The 25,555-nt window shown below is 35.5% G+C and overlaps 1 protein-coding gene across 1 annotated transcript in view; it reads left to right on the forward strand.

Moving 5' to 3' along the window:
- The window catches only part of LOC121407542 (E3 ubiquitin-protein ligase znrf2-like), a 32,521-nt gene extending 7,549 nt beyond the window's left edge, over positions 1 to 24,972 (forward strand). The window contains exons 2-5 of the mRNA XM_041598674.1: positions 14,921 to 15,016; positions 18,775 to 18,880; positions 21,090 to 21,178; positions 23,540 to 24,972. Of these exons, the coding sequence (XP_041454608.1) occupies positions 14,921 to 15,016; positions 18,775 to 18,880; positions 21,090 to 21,147 (260 nt within the window). The 3' untranslated portion in view covers positions 21,148 to 21,178; positions 23,540 to 24,972. The remainder of the gene's footprint in view (positions 1 to 14,920; positions 15,017 to 18,774; positions 18,881 to 21,089; positions 21,179 to 23,539) is intronic.
- The last annotated feature ends 583 nt before the right edge of the window (positions 24,973 to 25,555 follow it).

Consider the following 25,555-nt stretch of genomic DNA (forward strand, 5'->3'; position numbering starts at 1 on the left):
TAGAACAATCTTGATCACTCAGCCCCTTCCCCTCAAAACATATTGAGGCTCTTAAAGGTGTAAAATTGCCATTTAGTATTTGAGCTGAACGTCATTAAATGTTAGGAGATATATTGACTCATCCATCATTTTCCAGGGCCCAACACTAAGAGGCCGTTCTCATTACGCTTTCTAAAACCAGTTTACTGGAAACCGATTCAGGAAACCAGTTTGGAAGGTCGCTTTGCTAGCATTCCCAGCATCACACGAAGGTGGTTTTCAAAATCACTTAATTTTAAGCGATCTTGTTGCTATGGAAACATTCTCAGTTGGGTGACACGTTACGCGCGAAATTCGAAACCGCAGCATAGGCATTCTACACCTGTAGTTTCCAGTAAACTAGTTTTAGGAAGGTAATGAGAACAGTCGGTGTCTTTAGGGTCATGATCTAAATTGAAATATTTACAGTCTCTCTGAGTTGAAGATTATCTCCAGTTATTGTAATCATTGCAGAATGCACAGCCTATTTCGATAGCCGGGTTCGATAGAAGAGTGAACGACTGTAGAATTCATGTAATGAATTGATTATATTCACTTTTCAGTGTTGCCTGAAAACCAGGTTAGAGTCAACATTTTCACACCCCTTGAACATGCTTGATGTCTTGGGGGTCAGTACTCAATACATGTAGGTGGTTAATGTGCAGCAATTATAGTGAATTTACATGCATGACATGTTGACTCATCTTTGTAGCCCAGAGCGACGAATGTTGGGGAGTTTGATCATGGAAATGTGAGCTTACAGTATTCCTGTAAGATGATGACATTATCAAAGTTTTTCAGATTTACAACTTCCATTCCCACATCCCAAGATACCTTTTTGGTTGGCGTAAAAAAGCTAGGAGGCATTTTAAAGACTTTTGAGTTGTAGAAATAATGTATTGAATATTATCTATTATAAATTGAAATAGGTTAAAGCTAAATTACAGTAGTTGCAGTAAAACACTGATTTCGTTAGAAAGTCTGTAAAACCAAGGTTAAGTATTACTATATCATCGTCGATCTAGACCTCGTACAGTTACATAAACTGCATTTTGTGAAATCATAAAATCTAAGCTGAAAAACAATCACACTGAAGATCGCCAACACAGGTAGGCACACGTGGGACAGTGTATATTATATTGCTGGAATAAAGACCAGACGGAAGTGCCCGAATCCGTGCTTATTTTGCTTATTTCTCAGCAATTACACAATTTCTTCCAGAATCCTTCGGCACATATTTTTTATTCATATAAACAGACACTTGGGTGGTCATTATATATTGGATTCTGTAAAAAGTCATTTTGAGATCGTTACCACAACTGGAATTTATCTTTCAGTGTTCACTTTTCATCACTACAGGACCATTTAACATGAAAGTTTACAATACATTGTAGCATCACTAAATTCCATTGGCCAGTAAGGATCACTATTAACGCTCACTTGCTTCAAAACACTGACAAGGAACCAATTGGAGTGGTTCTTTTATTTTTGCGGTTCATTGTAAATCTTTATATTTACAGGTATTGCAGGACCTAGGTCACTGTCAGGACACCAGGAGGGCTGTTATGGGAAGTAAAATGTAAATTGACAGTGGTACCCTGACTACCCTTTGTAAATGAAAATACAAATAAATAAAAGTAATGAAATGGACATAAAGAAAATGAATGGAGGATTTTTTAAATTTTATTTATTTATTATTATTTTTTTTTTTTGGGAGGGGGGTCCACACTTCTAGAGTTTCTTGTCTTATCAACCCTGTTTATAAGGTAGGTTACATGGTTATATCATAGAGCTATCGACTGTGTGAAGATGCTCTCCCAAGAGTGGTTTATTAGAGATCCATATGTTACTGAGCAGAGCGTGTGCTAAATTGGTCTGCTGCTTGCTGGTGGCGGGGTTGAAGCAGATGATTAAATTTGTGAACTAAAGAGTGGCTGTGTATGGTTTGAAGATAGAAAATCTAAATGGATCCAGGCAATCTCAAGTGGCAAAACTTGCCAAAAACTTAGATTTCTTATTACGCAGCATGCATTTCAATTTTCAGACAAAGTGTACATGTAGGTGCCAGAGGTACTTCAGTGGCCTTTGCTTAAGTCAAGCCCTGCTCTTTCCAAATGTTTTTGGAGATTTATTGAAAATTACTTACATATAAGATATGGCAGGTAACCTAGAGGATGAGATGAGATCAGAATAAAACATCAAATGGGGATAATGGGCAATTTTGCCATCAGCTCATGAATTCTTCTGTAAAATCCTCAAAACTTTTTTTTTCTTTGATGTGACCAGCATCTTCAGTCCTCACATCGGCCACAAAAATCATCACAAAAGTAATGGTTTATGAATTCTATAAGCAGTAGAATAGACCTTATTCTTAATACAGTCCGAAAATTAGCTTAAAGGTCAAGTCCACCTCAGAAAAATGATGATTTGAATTTATAGAGAAAAATCAGACAAGCACGATGCTGAAAATTTCATCAAAATCGGATGTAAAATAAGAAAGTTATGACATTTTAAAGTTTCGCTTATTTTTAACAAAATAGTTATATGAACGAGCCAGTTACATCCAAATGAGAGAGTCGATGATGTCACTCACTCACTATTTCTTTTTTTTTTTTTTGAATTATTCAATTTTTACGAATTTGACGCATAGGACCTCCTTGCCTGAAGCACAAAATGTTAAAATAATGGAATTCCACGTATTCAGGGAGGAATGAAACTTCATTTCACATGACAATGACGAGAAAATGAAAATATTTCATATAATGAAATACAAAAGAAATAGTGATTGAGTGATGTCATCAGTTCCTCGTTTGCATACCGATAGAGATGTGCATATAACTGTTTTGTGAAATGAAGCGAAACTTTAAAATGTCAGAACTTTCTTATTAAACATCCGATTTTGATGAAATTTTCAATGATATGCTTGTTGATTTTTTCTCTTTTTATTCAAATCAAGTTTTTGTTTGGGTGGACTTGTCCTTTAATGTGTAATATGAAAGTTCAAAGTGGTCTTGAAAGAGATCTTCCATGTTCGTTAGCTAAGAGCGACTTTAAGATTGACTGGTGATCCATTCTTACTTGCTTAACAATCGCCAATGGTGTATACCATTTACCACAAGAAAGGATCACCAATAGTTCTTAAAGTCGCTCTTAACTTACAAACAGCTTAAATCAAACACCCACCAGTTGTGGTAAAGATTTCAAAATGAGTTCGAATAGAATCAAATGCAGTTACAATACAATCAAAGTTTTTGTATGTATAAATGAAAGTTATGTGCCTAATACATGTAGTTCTGGAAGAAAATGCGTAATTGCTGAGAAATGAGCGAAATAATAACGGAATTCTATCAAGTGTCGGGTGTTTTCGAAACAATATGCTGTCCCACATATGCTTTTTTGTGTTAGTGATCATCAGAATATAGATATTGATCTGAGATTTCACGATTTTACCAAGATAAGTTAATGTACTAGATCTAGATGTATGATAATATTTTGAAAATTAACCTTCATTTAAAAACTTTCTCATGAAATAATTGTTGGCTGCAAGTACTGTCTTTTACCTTTAACCTTGTGCTAGCAACTGCTTTGTGCATTTTCTTAATTGCCAAAATATGCGATGAAAAAGAAACCCCTGAAAAGTTAATCAAAGTGACAAGATCGCGTAATAGCCCTTTAAAATAATTAATTTCTATCCAGTAATTGCAAACATGCACAATATGCAGGGCACAGGAGGGTCATAAAGTAGGGAAATTCAAGACCCCTTTCTCATTATTAAGCGAAGCTCGGTAGGAATCGGTTCAGCATAGCTGTGCATGCTCTGAACAATCTTGGAAGCAATCTTAAGTGATGTTGGACACCGTAGTACGGGATCACCTCATGATGTGGTTTTCAAGATCACACTAGGTGGTTTCAAACCGCGTCGATCACAAGAATCCCCGTTAAATTACGAGAACTTTTTTAGGCTGAAAAATACTCATTAATTATTTCTGCATTCACACCGCCCTAAAACATACCCTTCGGGGTAAGTTTCTGAAGTTACAAGTATGCGCAGTATGGTCTGATAAGCAGGCAAGGCGCTAGATTCAAAATCACTAGCCCAGCAGCCACCCACGGTGCCGTACCCAACGACACGCTGGGCTAAAAGTTCCCGTAAAGTTCCCGTAAAGTTCCCGTAATTTGCTTTCACATCGCCAAAATAACTGCAACCTTGGAAAAATCCCCGCGAAAGTTCTCATAATTTCGCCAAGTACCTACTATTTATTGGTTATTCTCTTTCGGGGAAATTACGCGTAGTTTGCTTTCACATTACCAAAATACCTAGTATTTTCTGATCGGGGTAAATTTCCCGATCAGAGAATACCTGGAACTGACAAACTTCGAGGCGGTCTGAAACCACCTATTGCTTCATGACCTGTTCACAATTGACTGTGATTCCAACCAATAGCGCCATCCCGAGTCCTCAATTACTCATTCCTGGCCCATAATGCTAGTGAAGTCTAGCAATATAGACCTACAGTAATTGAATGATAACATGTTAATTAACTACTCAATACATTTATACTGCAATTATTATGTCACAAAGTAGCAAATAAAGTATTTTTCCTCTCAAAACATTTTAGTTTCTCTATACAAATACAATTATAGGTCAATTTATTCTCTGTAGTGTTAGTAGATCTGAAAATGTATTTTAAGATTATGTATTTATAACGTACAGTCAAGAGACCACACAAAGTTCACTCCCCCTTTAATACTGTACTTTGTAATTCCAGAAAGCAATCTTGTGCAGGAAGTCTGTATATACGTATTGAAAGGTGAAACAAATGGCTATACAGTAGATGGTTTTGAGTTAATAGGCATGAACCCATGACCCCACTCTCTGGCTCTTTAAAGGACAAGTCCACCCCAACCAAAAGTTGATATGAAAAAAAGAGAAAAATCCAACAAGCAAAACACTGAAAATTTCATCAAAATCAGATGTGAAATAAGAAAGTTATGACATTCTAAAGTTTTGCTTAATTTCACAAAACAGTTATATGCACATCCTGGTCGGAATGCATATTGGCAGACTGATGGTGTCACCCACTCACTATTTCTTTTGTATTTTATTATATGAAATCAAGTGAAACAAAGTTTTATTTCTTTCTGAACAAGTGGAATTACCATTATTTAAACAGTTTATGGTTATGTTAAGTTGGTCCTTATTGTCAAATCTGTAAAAATTGACATAATGTATTATTCAAAAGAAGAAATAGTGAGTGATGGACATCATCGACTCTCATTTGCATATCGCTGAGTTGTGCATTTAACTGTTTTGTGAAAAATAAGCGAAACTTAAAAATGTCATAACTTTCTTATTTTACATCCGATTTCGATGAAATTTGCAAAATTTGCATTTATGTTTGTTTGATTTTTCTCGATACAAATCAACAATTTTCTGGGGTGGACTTGACCTCTAAATGTTGCCACAGGAACAAAATGGATATAGCTCACCAAAGAAGCGATCAGGATTCAGAAACATGAATGTTCAAACTGGGAAGGACCACCTGCAGATGGGAAAGCATATTGGTTACAGATTACAGACCCCTCCCCCCAAAAAAAAATGAATTGAAAGATATTACATGCATGATATAGTGTGAAAATAACACAAGCAGAGAGCTAATTCAACCTGTTAAACCTTCTAATAAACTTTATTATGAAGCTGAAAGAGCTTGATTGGCTTTATAATTGTGCAATGATGTACATGTATTTTGATCTGTAATGAAGTCTATTGGCACTTCGCCTTGGTGATACCTCGTATCATAGGCCAACATTTCTCTTTGACAAAAAAGTGAATGGAATATGACAAAGGGGAGAACAAAAGGAATATATTTTCTTTACGTCATTCTGTATTTGAACGATGGTTACACCCAATCTCAAAAGACTTGCAGTGTCACCGCCCTAATCTTTCTTTATCACTCTGTAATTTTCTCTCTGTATTTCTTTCTCTCTCTCTCTTTCTCCCTCAGTCTTTCTATTTTTCTGTTATCTCATATTACTGTGTCATGCTTCTCTATCTGTCGTTTTCCACATTTCCCAGCTTCTTTATTGTAACTCCAAATATAGGCCTTATATTTCATTATTCTAGGGCAAAGCCCTGTTTCTTTAGAGAAAACTTGATATGCAACATAAAAAAGGGGGGGGGAATGAAAAACGGGGACAAGAAATCTCTAAGGACATTACGAGGGGCATTGAGGCCTATTCCATTCATTTGATATTTCCATTTCCAGTGATTACAATATAATGTGTGGTTTTGTGCATAGCATTCTTAAAATCATATCAAGATTATCATACAAATACATGTAGGTTGGGAATTGATGGGGCTGCTAAAAAAGCAGCACCATTAATAGGTTGTTTCAAACCGCCTCGATCACAAGAATCCCTGTTAAATTACGAGAACTTTTTCAGACTAAAAAGTACCCATTAATCATTCCCTATTCACACTGCCCGAAACATACCCTTCGGGATAAGTTCCTGAAGTTAGGAGCATGCGCAGTATGGTCTGATGAGCAAGCAAGGTGCAATATTCAAAATCTCTAGCTCTGCAGCCACCCATGGCGCCCACACCCAACTGGGCTAAAAGTTCCTGTAATTTGCTTTCACACTGCCAAAATACCTGTTACCTTGATAAAATCACAGCGGAAGTTCTTGTCATTTTCACAAGTACATGTACCTACTATTTAGTGGGTATTTTCTTCTGAGGAAATTACACATAATTTGCTTTCACACTACCAAAATTACCTTGTATTTTCTGATCGGGGTAAATTTGATCAGAAAATATTTGGAAGCTGGAACTGATGAACGTCGAGGTGGTATCCACCTAGGGTATTCATGACCATGTCCTTCAATGGCCTTGGATAAATATACATGTAATCCTTACAGATAGAATATAATGTTCATAATAGTTTAAATAGTGTATTTTTAGATTGATTTCAGACAAAAGTCTCTATGTGTACCAGTTACCATGTGCACACCACCAACCAAGCTTTTGTGTAAAAGTGCCCGGGAGCACATGACAGTGCAGTTTCCTTCAGCTTCGTAATTTAACCATTGAACTTCCTATATCAACAAAGCAATGAACACACCAGGCTGAATGTATGTGATGAAGAATACAATAGAATCGCATTTGTTATTGGAAAGGTTGGTGATTCGTAATTGTCAACGGACAACTGACTACAGGCTGGTAACAAATGTACATAATGAGGCTTTGTACCTGAGTGAGCTTTGTACATTATAACTGGCTGTGCAATCATCTTTGTGGTTTATAGAACTTCCCTGTTTGTATGCTATATCATGATTGATCACTAGAGAATCATAACTTTATTCACATAAAATACTATATTAGTGGTCAATTATTAATAATATGTCTTAGTTCCTTGATTTGTTTAAAGTGTAGAATTAGATGGGACTGCATGTATTTTGAAAGAAATGAGATTGATGTTTCATTTCCATTTATATGTATTACAAGAAGAGGACAAAGATTTATTGGCAGTAATGGCAAAAGTAGACTCTATGTTGAGCCCCTTAAAAGAGTTCCAAAATCAAGTACATTGAGACTATACCCCCCCCCCTGAAAAAAAATTGCAGCCCGATTTCAAGAGATGTACATTTTCAGTTGTGGCCTTTGTTCCCTCACCCCATGTTTTTATCAGTATTCTTTTGTTGTTTGGTGCATCATGCATGCTTTATACAATGAAGACCATACATGTACAAGAGCTGTAGCCTACACATACAATTCCAATAATCTGTTGTTTGAGTTTATTCCTAGACGAATCCTATGCTATTTGTTCTCAGATTAAAAAGCATGGCCAATTGACCATTGTTGCATGTCCTCATACCCTTTCACCAGATAGAAGATGTTTTCTGGATGTGTTAAAATTCCTATTGTGTTTTCCATGGCCAAATGATTCATGCACCCAAAAAACTCTGAAATTTCATAATTCAGCAGTTGATATTAAAAAAGAAGAGTATAATTGGTTCAAACTTCAAGCATTTGTGATTTAAATGTCAGGCCTCCATTCCAATCAGTAAAAAGAAGAACGTAGTGTAATGCTGATTTAATTTTAGTCTACGTACACAAGGGAAGAAGTTATTGCAATCAAGAACACCTATCCTTATACCCTTTTCATAAACCTATCCTCCAATTAGCCGCCTAAGAGTAATGCGGATAATTCAATAAAAATTGCGTTCACAAACTCCGAAAATAAACCGCATTATTTTACAAGCGCCTGAAAAAGGCGGATAATCGTCATGACAACTGGACACGCCACCTCCAATGCGGTTGTGTTGGAAAAGGGTGACCTTGTGACCGCACCATGGCAATTATCCGCATTATTTGGAAATGCGTTCATAAACTCAAAATCTTGCCCCGATGCTGCTATTATGCGGATAATAGCAGCATCAAAATAATGCGGATTACTCTTGTCCTCCTCCAATTTTACGACCAAATTATGCTGCTATTAGCCGCATAATTGGGTTTATGAAAGGGGTATTATACCCCTCTTTCCTCTGTTTGAATGTTTCTCTGCCTGTCTACATGGGGTGGTTCTGAACACACACAATTTTTGTTTTTGTGGATTAGTTTTCTTCACCCCTCTGTCCATCCCTTTTAATCAGATGGCAAAATAAACCTAATTTAGCGGATGATATACGTCTTTCCAGGTAATCAACGTCAGACTTTGAACGGACATTGTTTGATTTTGTGACACAATTATTATCAAAGACTATTAAGGTATCCACTTTTCATTTGCAGACAATAGCAGACCACTTGTGTTATTTATATGGTACTTGCATGTGTCAGTCTGCAGTCTTTGTCCCGGTTGGATCACTGTTGATTTTTTTGTTGGTTATAGGCCTATACTGTATTCAAAATTACACAAAGTTTCTTGAAATTACATGTGGGTTTGAATGATTTTATACTCTTATATATTTTACATAATTGAACATTTACTTAAACTAAAGGTTTTTACAGGCTTTAATTATGAAAGTCCTCTTGTATATGACAGAGCTATGAAGCCTAATACATAATATTAAAAGACCCCCCCCTCCCCCTCCCTTGTAGTGTAGGCCTGTAAACTGTCTCAACTCTTTCTGCTAATCCCATTTAATACTGTGTGCAAAATGGTATTAAATAGGATCTGAATAGAGAGTACATAGGACATGTACTGTCCCAGCATTTATACTGCATGGTATGGCTTTATGGTGGAAGAGGAGGGGGGGGGGTATTTATAACTAATTAATATACCAAAATTAAGTTAACCTTAATCTCTATTTGATATTCATATGTTTACATGTGGTAGAATGGAATTAGAGCGAGAGTAAAATAGTGTTTGGTACTTATTGTAATTTCAAACTAGAAAATACAATATCTCATCTGGGTTGTAGTGCTATCGTGGACCTGAAATACACGTGGATCATAAGGTTAATGGCTTATTCCTGAGAAACATAAAGTAAAACAGAGAAATCGAAGGAAAAATCAGCATTTAATCCTAGTACAATACATGTAGATACATAGTTGGATTTGCCTTGCTTTTGACTCTGCACTGTGAGTACTTCTTGTAGTAGAGTCCTTTGGTCTGTCACCATCTAACCCCCTACCAACCAGTGGTGTTATTTTTAGAGGTGTAGATTACCTCTCCTTGGAATAGTTTAACCCAGATCTTGCTGGAGGGCAGACTGTGACCTCACTGAGGACAAGGGAGTCAGGGGGAATCCCCATTGTGAATTAAGGTCAGGTTGAGGTCAAATGGTTATCCAGCCTTTTTTTCTAGTAGTCTTATTTTTCTGACACACTTCTTTTTATTTATTTTTTGATAGACCTATCGGAATAATGAGGCTGTTTTTAAAGTTTTGGGATTTGGGATGGTGAATATTGATGACGATGATATTCATGACAATGCCAGTGATGCCTGATGGTGATGAAGATGATGATTAAGATGATGATGGTGATGATAATGAGATGATGATGAAGAAGAAGATGGTGATGGTGAAGATAATATGATGATATTGTTTGCTTTGGAGATTAATTGTTTTACTGATAATAATGATGGTGATGATCATGAAATTGTGGTTGTTTCTATCACTGGTTCTGCTGTGTGGGGTTTAATTTAATCATATACAATTTGTTCATTCCCATTGCATTACAGTTATCAGCAAATTTTTAGTACATGTATATACCTGTACACTGTAACCACCCAATACATTGATGTTGTGGCACATTGGGCATCGACCCTTGCATAGAACATCCAGACCAATAAAAGAATGAGTTCTTTTCGGTTATGACAAAGGATTTATGACCATTATTTCTATATACAATGGGCCAGCAACAAAATGGAATACAAAAAGAAAATTGCAGATATAGTATCATGTGAAGATACAGACCATCATGCTTACAACAAGCCTATGAGATTCTCTGTGATCTCATCCAATTTTCCATGCCAGTGAACTCAATAAAGCATTCACTGCTTTTTTTATAATTTAATCCCATTGCTTATTGAGTGTCTACATAAGAGAGAGAGAGAGAGAAAAAAATGTATCCTAGTGGTTCCAATGATGGACCCTACCTATATCTCTATGGATATAAGTACTGGTACATGATTGAATAACGTTATGTAAATAGATATTTTTTGTAATGTAAAGTGCTTAGCAGCAAGCCAGCAACCTCTTTAGTTCATATAAGAGTGAATAGCTGGATAGACTTTGAAACGCACTATTATACCTTGCCAAAATTATTCAACATTGAATGTGCTTGGTATTGGTAATGGTATAAACGCAAATATGAGTATTCTGACTGTTGAATAATAATGATGGATTGATTCATATGTATCCAGGTGTATATTGAATTTGGATACACAATGACACTGATCTTATATATTTTGTATTTAAGACAGATAGTGTGCAGGGATAATACAGGCCTTTACAGGGAGATTCTCTTCTCCCTGAGCTTTTACATGTATATCCGTGTAAAGATGAATAGGCCCAGCCCACCAGCATCATTGAGCTTTTTTGCCCTTCAGGAGCTATCAAAACCAGGATGATGTATATGAGGAAGAAGTAATCTAATTATCAGCCACAACCCTCAAGTCATATCAGTTTATAATTATGTATTTCATTAGTTTCAATGCTACCATTCTTTGTGAAAAAAAGTATACATCAGCCAGAACTCAACAGGAAATCGTAGAATTAATAATTGGAATATTAAACAAATTAAAGACAATTCTGTAGCAAAAATGTGCAAATGTCTATTTACCAACAGTGAGCAATATGCAATGTAGACCCACCTTTAAAGAAGGCCTAGGTATTGGATAAAGGGGATAGGGGTTTAAAGAGGAAGGGGGAGAGGGGTGAGGGAAATGCGGGAGGAAGATGTTACCAATAAAGAAAGGAAGTTGAGAGATAAGTAGGACGTCGAAGAAAGGTCATATCCCAGGTACCTGTTTCGGGAGGGTATAAAGACCGATGATGGATAAATTCATAACAAAGTTTTCAGTGTACTTATCTGTTGACTTATTTCATTTGTCTCATTGTCTGTGTATCTTTAAAGGGGTTTACTTCCAAATTTCATCGGTGAATTATGTTGGAAAAAAAATATCAGATCAAGTGAAACAAGTTTAAGTTGAGACAAATACACCAAAGTGTCAATTAAGCTCTTATAAATGCCTACAGTAATTATGATTACATTTACAGTGTACTTCTGTGTGGGATCAAAAGACATGATGACCCATATCTGAAGTCTGTGTTAAAGATAAATTCCAGTATTGGTAACGATCTCAAAATGACTTTTTACAGAATCTTATAGAATGACCACCCAAGTGTCTGTTTGTATGAATAAAAAATATGTGCCGAAGGATTCTTGAAGAAATTGTGTAATTGCTGAGAAATAAGCAAAATAAGCGCGGATTCGGTCACTTCCGTCGGGTCTTTATTCCAACAATAATAATACACTGTCCCACGTGTTCCTATCTGTGTTGGTGATCTTCAGTGTGCACATTTTTCAGCGTAGATTTCAAGATTTCACAAAGTTCAGTTTATGTAACTGTACCAGATATAGATCCTCGATGATATACTGACAATTAAGCCTGGTTTTACAGACTTTCTCATGAAATCAGTGTTTACTGCAACTACTGGCATTTCTCTTTAACCTAGACTGTGGTCTAATTCCTTACCAAACTTATGGGAAGTCAAAAATGTCAAAACTTTTCTTTACATTTTTTTACTAATTTTAATTTGCTCTTTCCTCATGCTTTAATGGTTAATGAATCAGTTTGACATTTATAAATTATTTGAGTGTTGAATGAGCTTATTGAACTTGAATGTCACAGCTGGCTATCCGTACATGAAATAATAATATAGGATTTGTATAGTGCACATATCCAGTCCACCTTGCTAGGTGCTCAAGGCGCTCCTATATTACCCCGGCTAAGCTAGCCTAGATACTGATTCTGGTGCGCACAGCTTTTTGAGGAATTATTTCCTGCCGGTACCCATTTACCTCACCTGGGTCAAGTGCAGCACAGTATGGATAAATTTCTTGCTGAAGGAAAATACACCATGGCTAGGATTCGAACTCACGACCCTCTGTCTGAAAGGCGAGAGTCAGAACCACTAGACCACGATGCCCCCACATGTAGTTCAACCACAAAGGTTTTTGGACAATTTCACAAATCTTTTTTTTGCAGTGATTTCCACTAAATTTCTTTTTTCAGCCAATCGGATGCACGGATTTTGAAAGCTTATATGCTAAGAGCGACTTCATGAAATGCCCCATTATTATTGGTTTGGATGTGAGAGAAGAATTTCAGTATTTTTTCTTTGAATGATATATTCATTGAAGAAACATATTACTTAAGAGAAACAGTCAGTTGTAAAATTATATTGGGCTATCCTTTTGCTCAAACTCATTAGGAGTGTTTATGGTGGATGAACTCGTGAAGATTACGATTTACCTATAGAATCCAAATAAAATACGATCAACTACTGTGTTTATCAGTATCTTTTTTTTAAATTCATTGTTCATTTGTGGATGATACACATTTGGATGTACCTTGCATGAATACATATTTATGACCCTGTTACTGTTATTTCAAGCTCACTTTGTGTGCTTATTATTTTGCTTACAACTTTAAAGAAAATGATCCACTTTCATCTTTGTAATCAGTAGGAAGTTATAACCAGTGAAACTTTTTAATGTAGGCCTACTGCTGCCATTGTGTTAGGTGGAGCTTGGGTAATATTGGTGAACTTTAAAAAAAAAACACTGACAGGAAGATAATTACACAGCATACACTGCATAATACATTGTAATGTTAATTTAAAGGACAAGTCCACCCCAACAAAAATTGAATTTGAATAAAAAGAGAAAAATCCAATAAGCATAACACTGAAAATTTCATCAGAATCGGATGTAAAATAAGAATGTTATGGCATTTTAAAGTTTCGCTTCATTTCACAAAACAGTTATATGCACATCTCGTTCGATATGCAAATGAGGAACTGATGACATCACTCACTCACTATTTCTTTTGTATTTTATTATATGAAATATGAAATATTTTAATTTTCTCGTCATTGTCATGTGAAATGAAGTTTCATTCCTCCCTGAACAAGTGGAATACCATTATTTTAACATTTTGTGCTTTAGGCAAGGAGGTCCTAATCATCAAATTTGTAAAACTTTAAATATTGTATAATTCAAACAATAAAAAAACAAAAGAAATAGTGAGTGAGTGACATCATCGACTCTCTCATTTGGATGTAACTGGCTCGTTCATATACTAAGTAACTATTTTGTTAAAAATAAGCGAAACTTTGAAATGTCATAACTTTCTTATTTTACATCCGATTTTGATTAAATTTTCAGCATTGTGCTGGTCTGATTTTTCTTAATTGATTAAAATCAACATTTTTCTGAGGTGGACTTGACCTTTAAAGCTTGTCCCATGTTGCAGGTCTAGAAAGTAGGTTGTGAAAAATAACCCCCCGAATAGAAAAAAATTGCCACCAGATATATGCTTGTATGTTGTTATTCATGAGTAATCATGAAATATAAAAATTTATTTCATGTAATAATTATAGGCTCTGATAATTTTGGTCCATTTTCCATACCAGCATGAAAAGATAATTCTTCTTGGTCATCTTTGATGTATAATCTAATACCGGCAAACACAACGTAAATAAAAGAGGATTAATCCTAGAAGCTACTGACAAAGAGTTTGCTGGTATGCTGTAATAGTACATATGTAGTCCATCATTAGTTCTTATTAATGTGAAACATATCTTACCTGACCCCCAAGATCATACAGTACATTGATCAGAAGGTCATTTTCAAATATAATGTTGCATTGTCCTATACCTGTCAGACAAACTGTGTTTGGTAGATATCAAGTTCAGCTAAACTCATTCTTTTACTTATTGTAATTATTTGGGTTTTTGTCCAATCTTACCTTACCAAGCTGAAGTCCAGCAAAACATTTTTATTGTGAAGGATTTATCATGTTTATGTATAAAATCTGTTTGATGTACACATATTAGGTTCAATAATGGGCATTTTTATTATTACTTACCCTTCCATTCTTTTATTTGTATATCCACATTTATGTAGTAGTAGTAGTACTTATTACTACAGGCAATGATACAAAATATACACGTTCTACAGTATTTCAACAAAAAACAATATTTTTCTTGTACTATATTATTGTAATTTTTCCTCTTATATATTTCAACAGTATAAACCCCAGGTATTTCAGTTGATTTGATTGCTATTATTCCCATTACCGGTATCTAATTTATGTATCAGCTATGACTAATGCATTCATGTAGTAAAGAAGCATCTTGATTGAGCAGATTGTTATACTTTTTATTTTTCCAGGTATCAAATGTCCAGTATGTTCCAAGTTTGTCGGTGCCGATAATATTGAGCTTCATTTGCTTGCCTGCCTCACCAAACCCAGGATTGTATATAATGGTAAGAGTGGTGTCATTTCTTTTGGTCAATATTCATGTTCTCCGTGTATCGTGCCTTTAATGAAATATGAGCACATTCTTGCACAGGATATATGTTACCTTAAATAACATCCATTGTCACTTCACATTATTTTCTGTATATCCCTTACATGTACAAGAAGATACTCCACCACATTACACAACAAGCATATGGACATCCCAGTGCATTGCAGTTTGCAATCAGGGTAGACTGTTCAAGAAACAAGGCTAGGAGTTCATTTTTCTTTGAATTGATGAAGAATTAAAGTTTGCACAAGTACACCTTCGTTTGCTGGAAAATTTGTTGTTGAATAAATACACTTTTTCATTTCATCTTTTGGTTTCTGCAACACTTTTCATAAACACATAAACAAAGAAAATACAATAATGATACATATATAACTGACAAGCAAAACATTGAACAAAATGGCATTTTCTATTAAAACATATCGATTTTTAGAAAGTTGCAGGGGTTGCCACTATAAGCTAAGCTTGACTGCGTGGCAACCCCAGAAAACAATGAGAATTATTATTCATCCTACACATATTTTAAAGTGATTGGTTAACATTGGTTTGACTTTTTAAAATCTGAGCTAGAAGGTCACACTTGTCATCTGTGTCTGTGATATGTTACAAAAATGAAGCCCAGAGAAAATTGCATTCGAAAATCATTATTAAGTGCTTCAAAAATTGAAATATAAAGTGACCGGAAACACCATCTTGATTTCATCCCATACACTTATGTGTACTATTTCGGCGTCTATAAGACGCCTATTTACATAATCGGGGTTTGCCTTGTAGTTTTAGCTTTTCATTCTCAATAATGGTTGTTTTCGGGGTTTATTAGTTCTAATATATGCACTTGTACACATGTTTCATCTTGGTTTGAGAATTTATTAAATCGGCTGCTCACAAAGTTAAACAATACCTTTAACATAAGGGTGCAGTTGCACTATCAGGAAAGCACTTGCAACCCAAAAAGTCCCTGCAAAATGGTTCTTAGTGCTGTTTAACATGGAGTTTTACAAATCACAATATTTTCATGGAGTTTTAGATAAGAAATTCGATATCTTCTGTCATATCTTTTGTTTGTCTGCCCGAATTGTACAAATGACCTTTGTTTTATAAGCCTAATTTCTAGAAATACTCATTAGGGTTCTCCCTTTGCCCTGATTTTGTAAAGTTTTGTTTACATATTGATGTGTAAACTACACTCTAGTAACCGCGTCAGCAAGATAATATTATCAGACAACATTACTCTGTTTTACCTTTGTACATGGTATCAAAATGTTAAATATGTGTGTGTACATGTATATACTCTATATGCAGGGGACTCCATCCTGAGTGAATAATTTCAGTCTTAACTTTAAAACCGTAGTTGATATTTTTTTCCTCGTCTCGGTTTTAGTAGGTGTGGAAGCTAAAAAAAGGCTTCATATTATCTCTGATTTTTACTATTCAAAGATATCAATCATGAAGTTTTTCTCTGTCCATTTCCAATTTCGATGTAAAAATTAGAAAGCATATTAAATATGATGCATAAATTGATGTTGATGATGATTATGATGATGATGATAAATCTTGAGTATTATATTATTTGCATCAGTAAGTGCAGTTTTACAGGCCTGGTTAGTGGTTACCATGTCATGAAGGGCAATATAATAAAATTAACATGCATTTTATGCTCGTTTTACAAACAATTTTTGTGCAAATATAGTTTAGGTTAGCATGATTTTTTTGTTGTTGAAATTTTGAATATTCCAACTGCCAAAAACGTCACTTTGCCTCCTCATAAAGATGCATGCATGCATTTTACAACACATATTATGGCAACGAGATTCAGAAATATTCATACACGTGGGAATGTTCCCTTTTCTTATTTCCTTGTCAAGCCCATACACACTCACTGAATTTGATTACTCTTTGTTCATTTGATTACATTGATATATTGAGAGCAATAAGGGCTTTAGTAGTCTTAAGTCTATGCTAAGATGTCAGTGTTAATGCCATTTCTGATCCAGATTATATGCTTTCTGTAGAGGTGTGATACCAGAACCGAAATTTCCTGTATTCTGAAATAAAACCTCGGCTTCCTCTTCCTTCCTCCTTATGTACTCTGCACATAAAAAAGATAAATTGAAATTTCACTTTTGTGGAGCTTATGAAACTGTTACTGTAATCTATTATATTTCATTTCATTTTTCATTTCATTTATTCGATATGAAAGTAAATATTGCCATCTAAATCATTTGATGAAGAGAGTGAAAGGACAATGATAGAGGCATTTTTTAGTCCTCGAGTGCGTTGCTTCTTTTTTAAATGCTTAATGATTTCCCACCGGGGTTTGTCCATACTTCTTTTTTCTTTTTTTCCAAGCAAGTTCATTCTGTGTACATAGCTGAATTTGACAAGCTGCTATCTAGACCTTGGAGAAGAGGTTGAGTTGTGTGTTGTGGTTTCTATCAAACTGGAAACACATAGTTATAAAGGACATCATTGAAACACATTTAGATTTAATGTTGCGTTTATGCTTCTGCAGAAACCGTGTTTCTTGAGGAATGCTGGTGATAATAGCATTTGTGTAAATTTACAATTGCTGATTTACATGAAAGTAAATTCATTCATTCAATGGTTTACTCAACAGACATTGTATCGCAGTAAAAAACTGAATTACAGGGTATCGATTGCAATATACATAGTAATAAAAATGCAGAGGCAATTGGAGTTATTCACATACATGTAGAATTTGCTTAGTAAAGTGTTGACAAAAATGAATAAATAACAGAAGAATACACATAAATTGATAAAACTCTGAAAACATTATTAAGTTAATGGTTAAGTAAATGGATTAGATTGATGTTCAAGAATTTTCAAATCATTTTAGTTAAGATTTGTAGTATTTGTTAAGCACATACAAGATTAGGGAGGGCACTGTTTCTAAATCTGTTAACAAAAAATTATGCAACTGTGATTTGAATTAAACATGTAACAAAATCCTTATTTTGACCTTAAAATTGAGAACTGAGAAGCATAAACACACCCTCTATTTTGTATGATGTAAGGAATATTGCCTGGGTAAAGTCCAGGCATGGTCCAGGGTTCATTCAGCTAATTACATCTGTCGGGATGGAGGTCAGGTTTTATGAAACCACTATGTATTTCACAAATTAGTTGACAACTGAAATGACAATTATACTCTGTATGTCCATGATAGGTCCATGGTATGTCCAAACCAGTGCATATTATCGTGGATCCTGGTATGATGAATGCCTGGTTGGGATTATACAGTATCATGAAATAGTGCTATGGAGAAAACTACAAAGTCCTAAAGTATGTCAAATGAAAAGTTGTCTTTATCACTTGTTGTATTAATCTATTCATTGAATTTCCATTGTGCTATTATGTGTACAATAATCTTTGTGATCTTATGTTTAAAACTAAAGAGTCATAGCTTTCTTACATGTATTTCTAATGAACTTTTCTTGTTCTGATGTTCTCCACATTTTCTTTTTCACAGATCAATTTAAATAATATACATACATCTACATGCACTATAAAATAATGTTGGAAACCTCTCTTTCTAAGATCAAAAATGGCTTCGAAGACTATTATGCAAGACATGCTATTAAGCAATACATGCGCATTCTAATTATTGAGATTACTGTCTGAAGGCTGGTTTAACTAAAAATAGAATTCATGGTATTTTCAGTCAACTATTTCTTTTTTCTTGAAACCTTGCAGAAGATGTACTAACGTTAGACTCAGGGGAATGTGTAATATGCCTAGAAGATATGCTACAAGGGGATACCATAGCAAGACTGCCATGCCTTTGTATTTATCACAAAAGGTAAGAGCAATGAAAGAATGATTGCTAGGTTGATTGATAGTTTGATGAATAAAAGATTAATATATCTATTGATAGAATAGGCTGATCGATATCTTGATGGATTTGTTGATCAATTGATTTATAGATAGGTTGATTGATAGATTTAGTGGGTATATTAGAAAGTGAATGTTTGAGATTCAGAATGATGAGTGAGAGTTCATAAGTTATCGAGTAACTTATGCTGTGTTTGTACACTGCATCAGCTTTTTTGTTGCGTGTAAACGCGATTAACTTGCATCGGCTCTCAGTGCAGAATCGGCAATTTTGCACCACCAAAGTAGTAGGTTCAGAACCACGAGCCGGTGCAGAATCTGCTTTTTTCTACGTGTAAACATAAAGCCGATTCTGCATTGGCAATTGGCGTGCATTTTCATTTATTGGCAGTGTGAAAGCATATTACAGGAACTTTTAGCCCAGCGTGTAGTTGGGCATGGGCGCTGTGGTTGGCTGCTGAGCTAGCGATTTTGAATCTTGCGTCTTGCTTGCTTATCAGACCGTACTGCGCATGCTTGTAACTTCAAGAACTTATCCCTAATAGTATGTTTTGGGCAGTGTGAATGAAGGAATAATTATCAACAGGTATTTTTTAGCCTGAAAAAGTTCTCATAATGTAACTGGGATTCTTGTGATCGAGGCAGTTTGAAACCACCAAGTAAGTGAGTGGTAATGAGTCCATTGAGCTGATAAGTGTGCTAAGAAGAAATGTCTGAGTATTGGGGTTATGAAAAAGGGCATATATAGGGTAGTTGTTATTGAACAGATAACAAATGACTTGAGTTTATAATGGATGGGCATACAGTGTTTGTGAGTTGGTACATTTAACCCTATCTAGGCTGGGGGGGCTCCCCCCCCCATGATTTGCGCAATATTTTTTTTTTTTTTACCTCACTTACTGACTTTTTACTTTCAAGCCTTGTGCATCTTTTGAGACCAAATTTACAATGCCCGGGTACGCGGTTCCGAAATTACGCAACATTTTGTGCGTGCATGTCAGACCAAAAATTGCTCAAAAACGCGATTTCATGCTCAAAAACGCGATTTCATGTACAAAGTCAATGCAAATTGTGTTTTCAACCAAAGATCATAAATGTATGATTATTTTTAGTTTTTGCTGGTCTAAATGGAGTTATTTCATGCTCATTTGAATTTATGAGTGATAAAATGGTGTGTGAGCAGTGAACTTGAGATGATAACAGCATGATCAGAGTGGGATATTATAGACTAAGTAGGTGGTTTTGTTAAGGCCACTGCACACCTTACGACCCGACTGGTCGCCGACTGGCTTGCGACTGAGTGAGGGGAGATGTGACGTCACAGCCCTTGTCAGCTTGCGCGTCGCAGAACGGTCAGAGACAAGTCGCAAGGAAAATCGGAAGGATTTGACAGGTCGAATCCTGATGACTGGATCGCAAGCTCAATCCAACCTCCAGCCAATCAGACAGCAGAGTTGCATAACGCGTATTATGATAAACAACGCGCATACGCAGTAGTAAGCGCAATTTCTCAGATGCTATGCCAAAAAGCAAAAAGCGCATGCGTGAGTCGCAGACCGGATCGCAAGGTGTGCGGTGTCGAGGCTTATGACTGCCTTGCGACTCATCTCCCCTCACCCAGTCGCAAGCCAGTCGGCGACCAGTCGGGTCGTAAGGTGTGCGGTGGCCTTAAGAGAGGTGGATAAGAGTGATTGTGTATGATTAGTGAATGAGTGAGTGGTATTTCCAATTGTCGAACTGAGTTTCTATTTGACAAATTATTTTAAGGAAAGATTATAATATATTTGTAAAAAAAAAAGATGTACCTATTTTTACCGAAGATGTCCAATTCCATTTTAATCAACTTAAATCTCACCTTTTGATTATTGAGCAATATTCATTTAATGTTTGTGCTCCTGTGGCAGGGGGGGGGGGGGGGGGGGGGGGGCGGTTAAAGAAAGTATGAACTTTGATTAAAAAGGTATAAATATGTATATAGAATAAATGCAAATGAAATTGGTGCAGACTTTTATGCATAAAAGCAATGGAAATATGCTCAGCAGATATATAACTGAAAGTATTTTGATTCATGAAAAAGAGGGTGGGGGAGGGTGATTGATCAAGCTGAGTGAAATATCATCCCATGCTGCCTTTCATACCCTGCAGCTCCTGTTACTTGACTTCTGTTTCTATTTCAGTTGTATCGACAATTGGTTTGAGAGGAATCGATCGTGTCCGGAGCACCCGAACGACTAGGAGCAGAGTGTGTGTGTGAATCTAAAGTAAAGTGAGTATAAAGATGAGACGACTCACAAGAGCATATGTAAACCAGGGTTTACTTGTCATAAATGAGCAATATTGTATGCCTGGGCTAATATATTTATTACTTTCATTTTGCCACCATGTATATCCATGAATATCTATACATAGTTACAGATATACATTCTGAACATGAATATCTATACATAGTTCAGAATTAGAATTTCCTGTTGCCTGCCACCCCACCAACCTACATAATATGCAATATCATATTTTTTTATGATAAACAGAATACATTTAAGCTCTTTGGATTTATTTATTTGTTTATTTATTTATTTATTTATGTATTTATTTATTTATTTACTTATTTCATATTTTTTGGTTTGTTTTTTATTTATTTATTTATTCATTTATTTTATTTATTCATTTATTTATATATTTGTTTATTTATTCATCTATCCATCCATCCATCTATCTAGTTATCTATCTATCTATTCTGTCTGTCTGTCTATTTATTTTGATTTAAGTATTTAAGTATTTATTCATTTTATTGAGGGTATCATTTAAGTGATTTGCCAAGTATCATTTCTCATGCTCTGTTATTGTGATGTGTTGAATTTCAAGAGATTCCTCTGTTATGTTATTAAAAGTCACCTTGTGCATTACTATTACCATTTGATCTCCACACTTTCTATATAAACCAAGTCAACCTTGTCTGACAAGGCTTTTCTGTTATGACTGATCAATTCATCATTTTGAAATGGCAGAATGGCCTTCTATGTAACTGTAATCTATCTAGGTCATGTGATTTAGGTAATGAATTAACCCAGCAATCTAAAAACATGTGATCTACTTTTGTGACATTATACTATGTGATGTCATAATAGTGATACCATCAAAACACGAAAAAGGGGAAAAAATTTCAAGGAGGACAAATTTGAATGGGGAGCACACAATACTATCATACACTCCCCCCCCCACAAAACCCGCAATAAAATGACAGAAAGTCACAGTAAACAAATACAATCTTACATTGGCTAATGTACATAATTCAAATTACTCATGGAAATGAGTTCTTCAATAAATTGCACATTTTCATGTTACTAATTCACGAGTGGAATCTACACAAATAAAGTCGCCTCTATCAGCATATTGCAAGCTATCACTAATTCCATTTGTTCTCCCTTCTGGCAGAATCAATATCATATTTTCACAACATACGACCTCTCCATTTCTTGAACAAAGCTTTTTAATGCTCTAAACCCTGCCATAGGCTAACATATTCCTACTGCCATGCTTTAAAGAGAAATGCCAGTAGTTGCAGTAAACACTGATTTCATGAGAAAGTCTGTAAAACCAGGCTTAAAGGTAAATGCTAGTTTTAATGAAATGACCACCAAAGTGTCTGTTTGTGTAAATAAAACGCATGTGCCAAAGGATTCTGGAAGAAATTGTGTAATTGCTGAGAAATCAGCAAATAAGCACAGGATTCGGGTAGGGCGTCGGGCCCGACGCTCTAAGCAATAATTATACATTGTCCCACATGCGCTTATCTGTGTTGGGGATCTTCGGTGTGAACATTTTTCAGCGTAGATTTCAAGATTTCACAAAGTTCAGTTAATGTAACTGTACCAGACCTAGATCCTCGATGATATACTGACAATTAAGCCCTGTTTTACAGACTTTCTCATGAAATCAGTGTTTACTGCAACTACTGGAATTTCTCTTTAATTGCCAGTATATCATCGAGGATCTAGAACTGGTACAGTTACATAAACTGAACTTTGTGAAATCTTGAAATCTACACTGAAAAATGTTCACACTGAAGATCACCAACACAGATAAGCGCACATGGGACAGTGTATCATTATTGCTTCGATTGTCGTGCCCGACGCTTGACCCGAATCAGCAATTACACAATTTCTTCCAGAATCATTTGGCACACATTTTTTATTTATACAAACAGACACTTCGGTGGTCATTTTATTGGATTCTGTACGAACTCATTTTGATATCGTTACCAAAACTGGCATTTACCTTTAAGCATGTTGAAAAGTACAATGGTACATGATGCTAGCACAGACTTCCTAAATTGCTATTGATTTGCTAGCCAGTTAGCAGTAGCAAAGCATTGGTACTTATCAGTCATATGTTACTCAAAACATGAAATAGTAATTTGTGTTACACAAAATTGATGTATGATAAATGTATAGATAACAAGGGAAAAAAGAATCTTCAAACCCATGAACCTCTAAATCATCTCCTTTAACTATATACAGTATATAGACATATATATATAGCTGCAAATATGATATTTACTCAAGTATTCAACCATATGCATGGCGTATCCCCAAACCAATTATTTTGTGTTTGTTTTCAATCTTTGCAGACTATACTCATCAACTCATCTCGAGTCCAATTGAGGCCTTTCGGAATCAACCTTTGTCATCTTCCAACTCCTTTTAATAGAAGCAAACTATGAGGGCGCTCTACATCTAGTCTTTTACCTGAAACATAGTACATGTTGCAGATTGCAAAGTGTATTTATATAGATGCTTACTCGAATCAGCAAAGCCATGAAGTTATGACATAATTGTGGCAGGATATGTGCAAATATGAAGATGTTTATGCATCTGATTGTTTCAATACGAAATAGTTCGTGGAACTTTTCTGTGGCTAAGCAAACGAGACCAAGTGGATGATATCGTCATCATGTTTAGTCCATCATCCTCTCGTTGCCATGGTCACATGCTTGGAGATCTGGAGGAGCAGTAGTGATAAATGGGTGCTTTTAAGTGCATAGATGAGAGCCAAAATGATAAGAACAACCTGTATATAATTCTGATCCATCAGAATGATGCACTAAATGGAGATATACCTACCCGAGTGGTCAAAACATCCTTCACAAATCATTTTCAGTAAATATGGAATGCTTTTGTGTAGCCAAAAATGCCATATGAAAGTCAAGCAGTTGATATTGTATATTTTTTTCCAAGATGTGATAGTACAGTGGAATAGGAGTGTGAGTATTGTGGATAAGAGGTTGTTTTCAGAGGAAGGGATGAGGATAACATCATTGCCATGGAAACACCCCTGTGTCTGGATTTAAATGGATCTAATCTGGATCAAACATGGACCATATCTGGATCTAACCTGGATCAAATGTGGATAATGTGTCGTGGTGAAAGTTGATTCTTGCATGCGTGCCGTTGTGTGTTTCGTACTGGTTCTGGAATCAAGGACGTACCCATTTTATCTTCAAGGAATATTTTACCAAGGATACGATATATGGCTTCTATGGAGCTGATATCTCCAGAACCAACACCGTTATATCAAGTGTTACCAAGTGTATTGGAATAAGGTTCATTCTGTAATGACCTATACCACTTTGTGCAGCTCACTTCAAGACTTGTACATCACACGTGTCAAGATATCTGCCGAAACTTAGTACCATCATGATTTTTCATTGTCTTTGTAAATGGAATCATTGTCGTCAATTTTTATAATGCTGTGTAATGCTTTGTTAAAAAGCAATTATTTTTCACCTTTAAGATTTGTTTCTGAATCATGTGGACTGAGTATTGTGTCCTATTTGAGAATATGTATCCCGGTAATTGTTATCTGAAGAAGATGATTAACAATTAACAGGCATCATTGTCATCTTGAAAATACCAATATTGATTGTTAATAAAAAAAATTGCACAGAATTTCGGGGGGGGGGTGTGATTTTTTAGACAATTACTCATTTTATTTGTTCCTTTGTGCCTTTGTTAGCTGCATCTTCTTCCTCATTTTGATTAATTACAAAATCTGCACTGCATGGAAAATAACTTTCACTCTCAATCCCAACTAAGTTTTGATGTGGTGATTATGATCGTCTTTATAACAAGCCAACAGGAAATTTAAAAAAATGATATGTCTAGACTCATACCAGCTCCCGGTTTATCTTTTTGTATTTTTCTAAATTTGGAGGGTGGTTTTGTTCAGACAAAACCACCATGTTGAATAATATCTTTATTTGTTTGAACAGATCCACCTCAGAAACCATCTTTCTGTTCCCACAGTGAGGGGTAACCAACCATCCAAAAGACACTGGTTAAGCTTCAGATTATATCTACAAACTGTATCCATCCATATAGTGATGTACTTCCTCTCCATTGTGGTGTAAATTCAATTGTAACAAACCTTGTTACGAGATGAGGGATGCGTTCGAAACATATTGTAAGCATGCTTGCTTTCATTCCTATTTGTCATTATGATGATGTCACAATGCCCTGCAGCACTATAGACAGGCTTCCACTGGAACATATGCCTCAAAGTGAACTCATGGTTTTCCCAATTCTCAAGGTTGAACAGCACTGTCTGAAATCAAAACAAGAATCGGAGATGAGCACTTTAAAAATGT

The sequence above is a fragment of the Lytechinus variegatus genome, chromosome 2 (genome assembly GCF_018143015.1).
Source record: "Lytechinus variegatus isolate NC3 chromosome 2, Lvar_3.0, whole genome shotgun sequence".
Lineage (NCBI taxonomy): Eukaryota > Metazoa > Echinodermata > Echinoidea > Temnopleuroida > Toxopneustidae > Lytechinus > Lytechinus variegatus.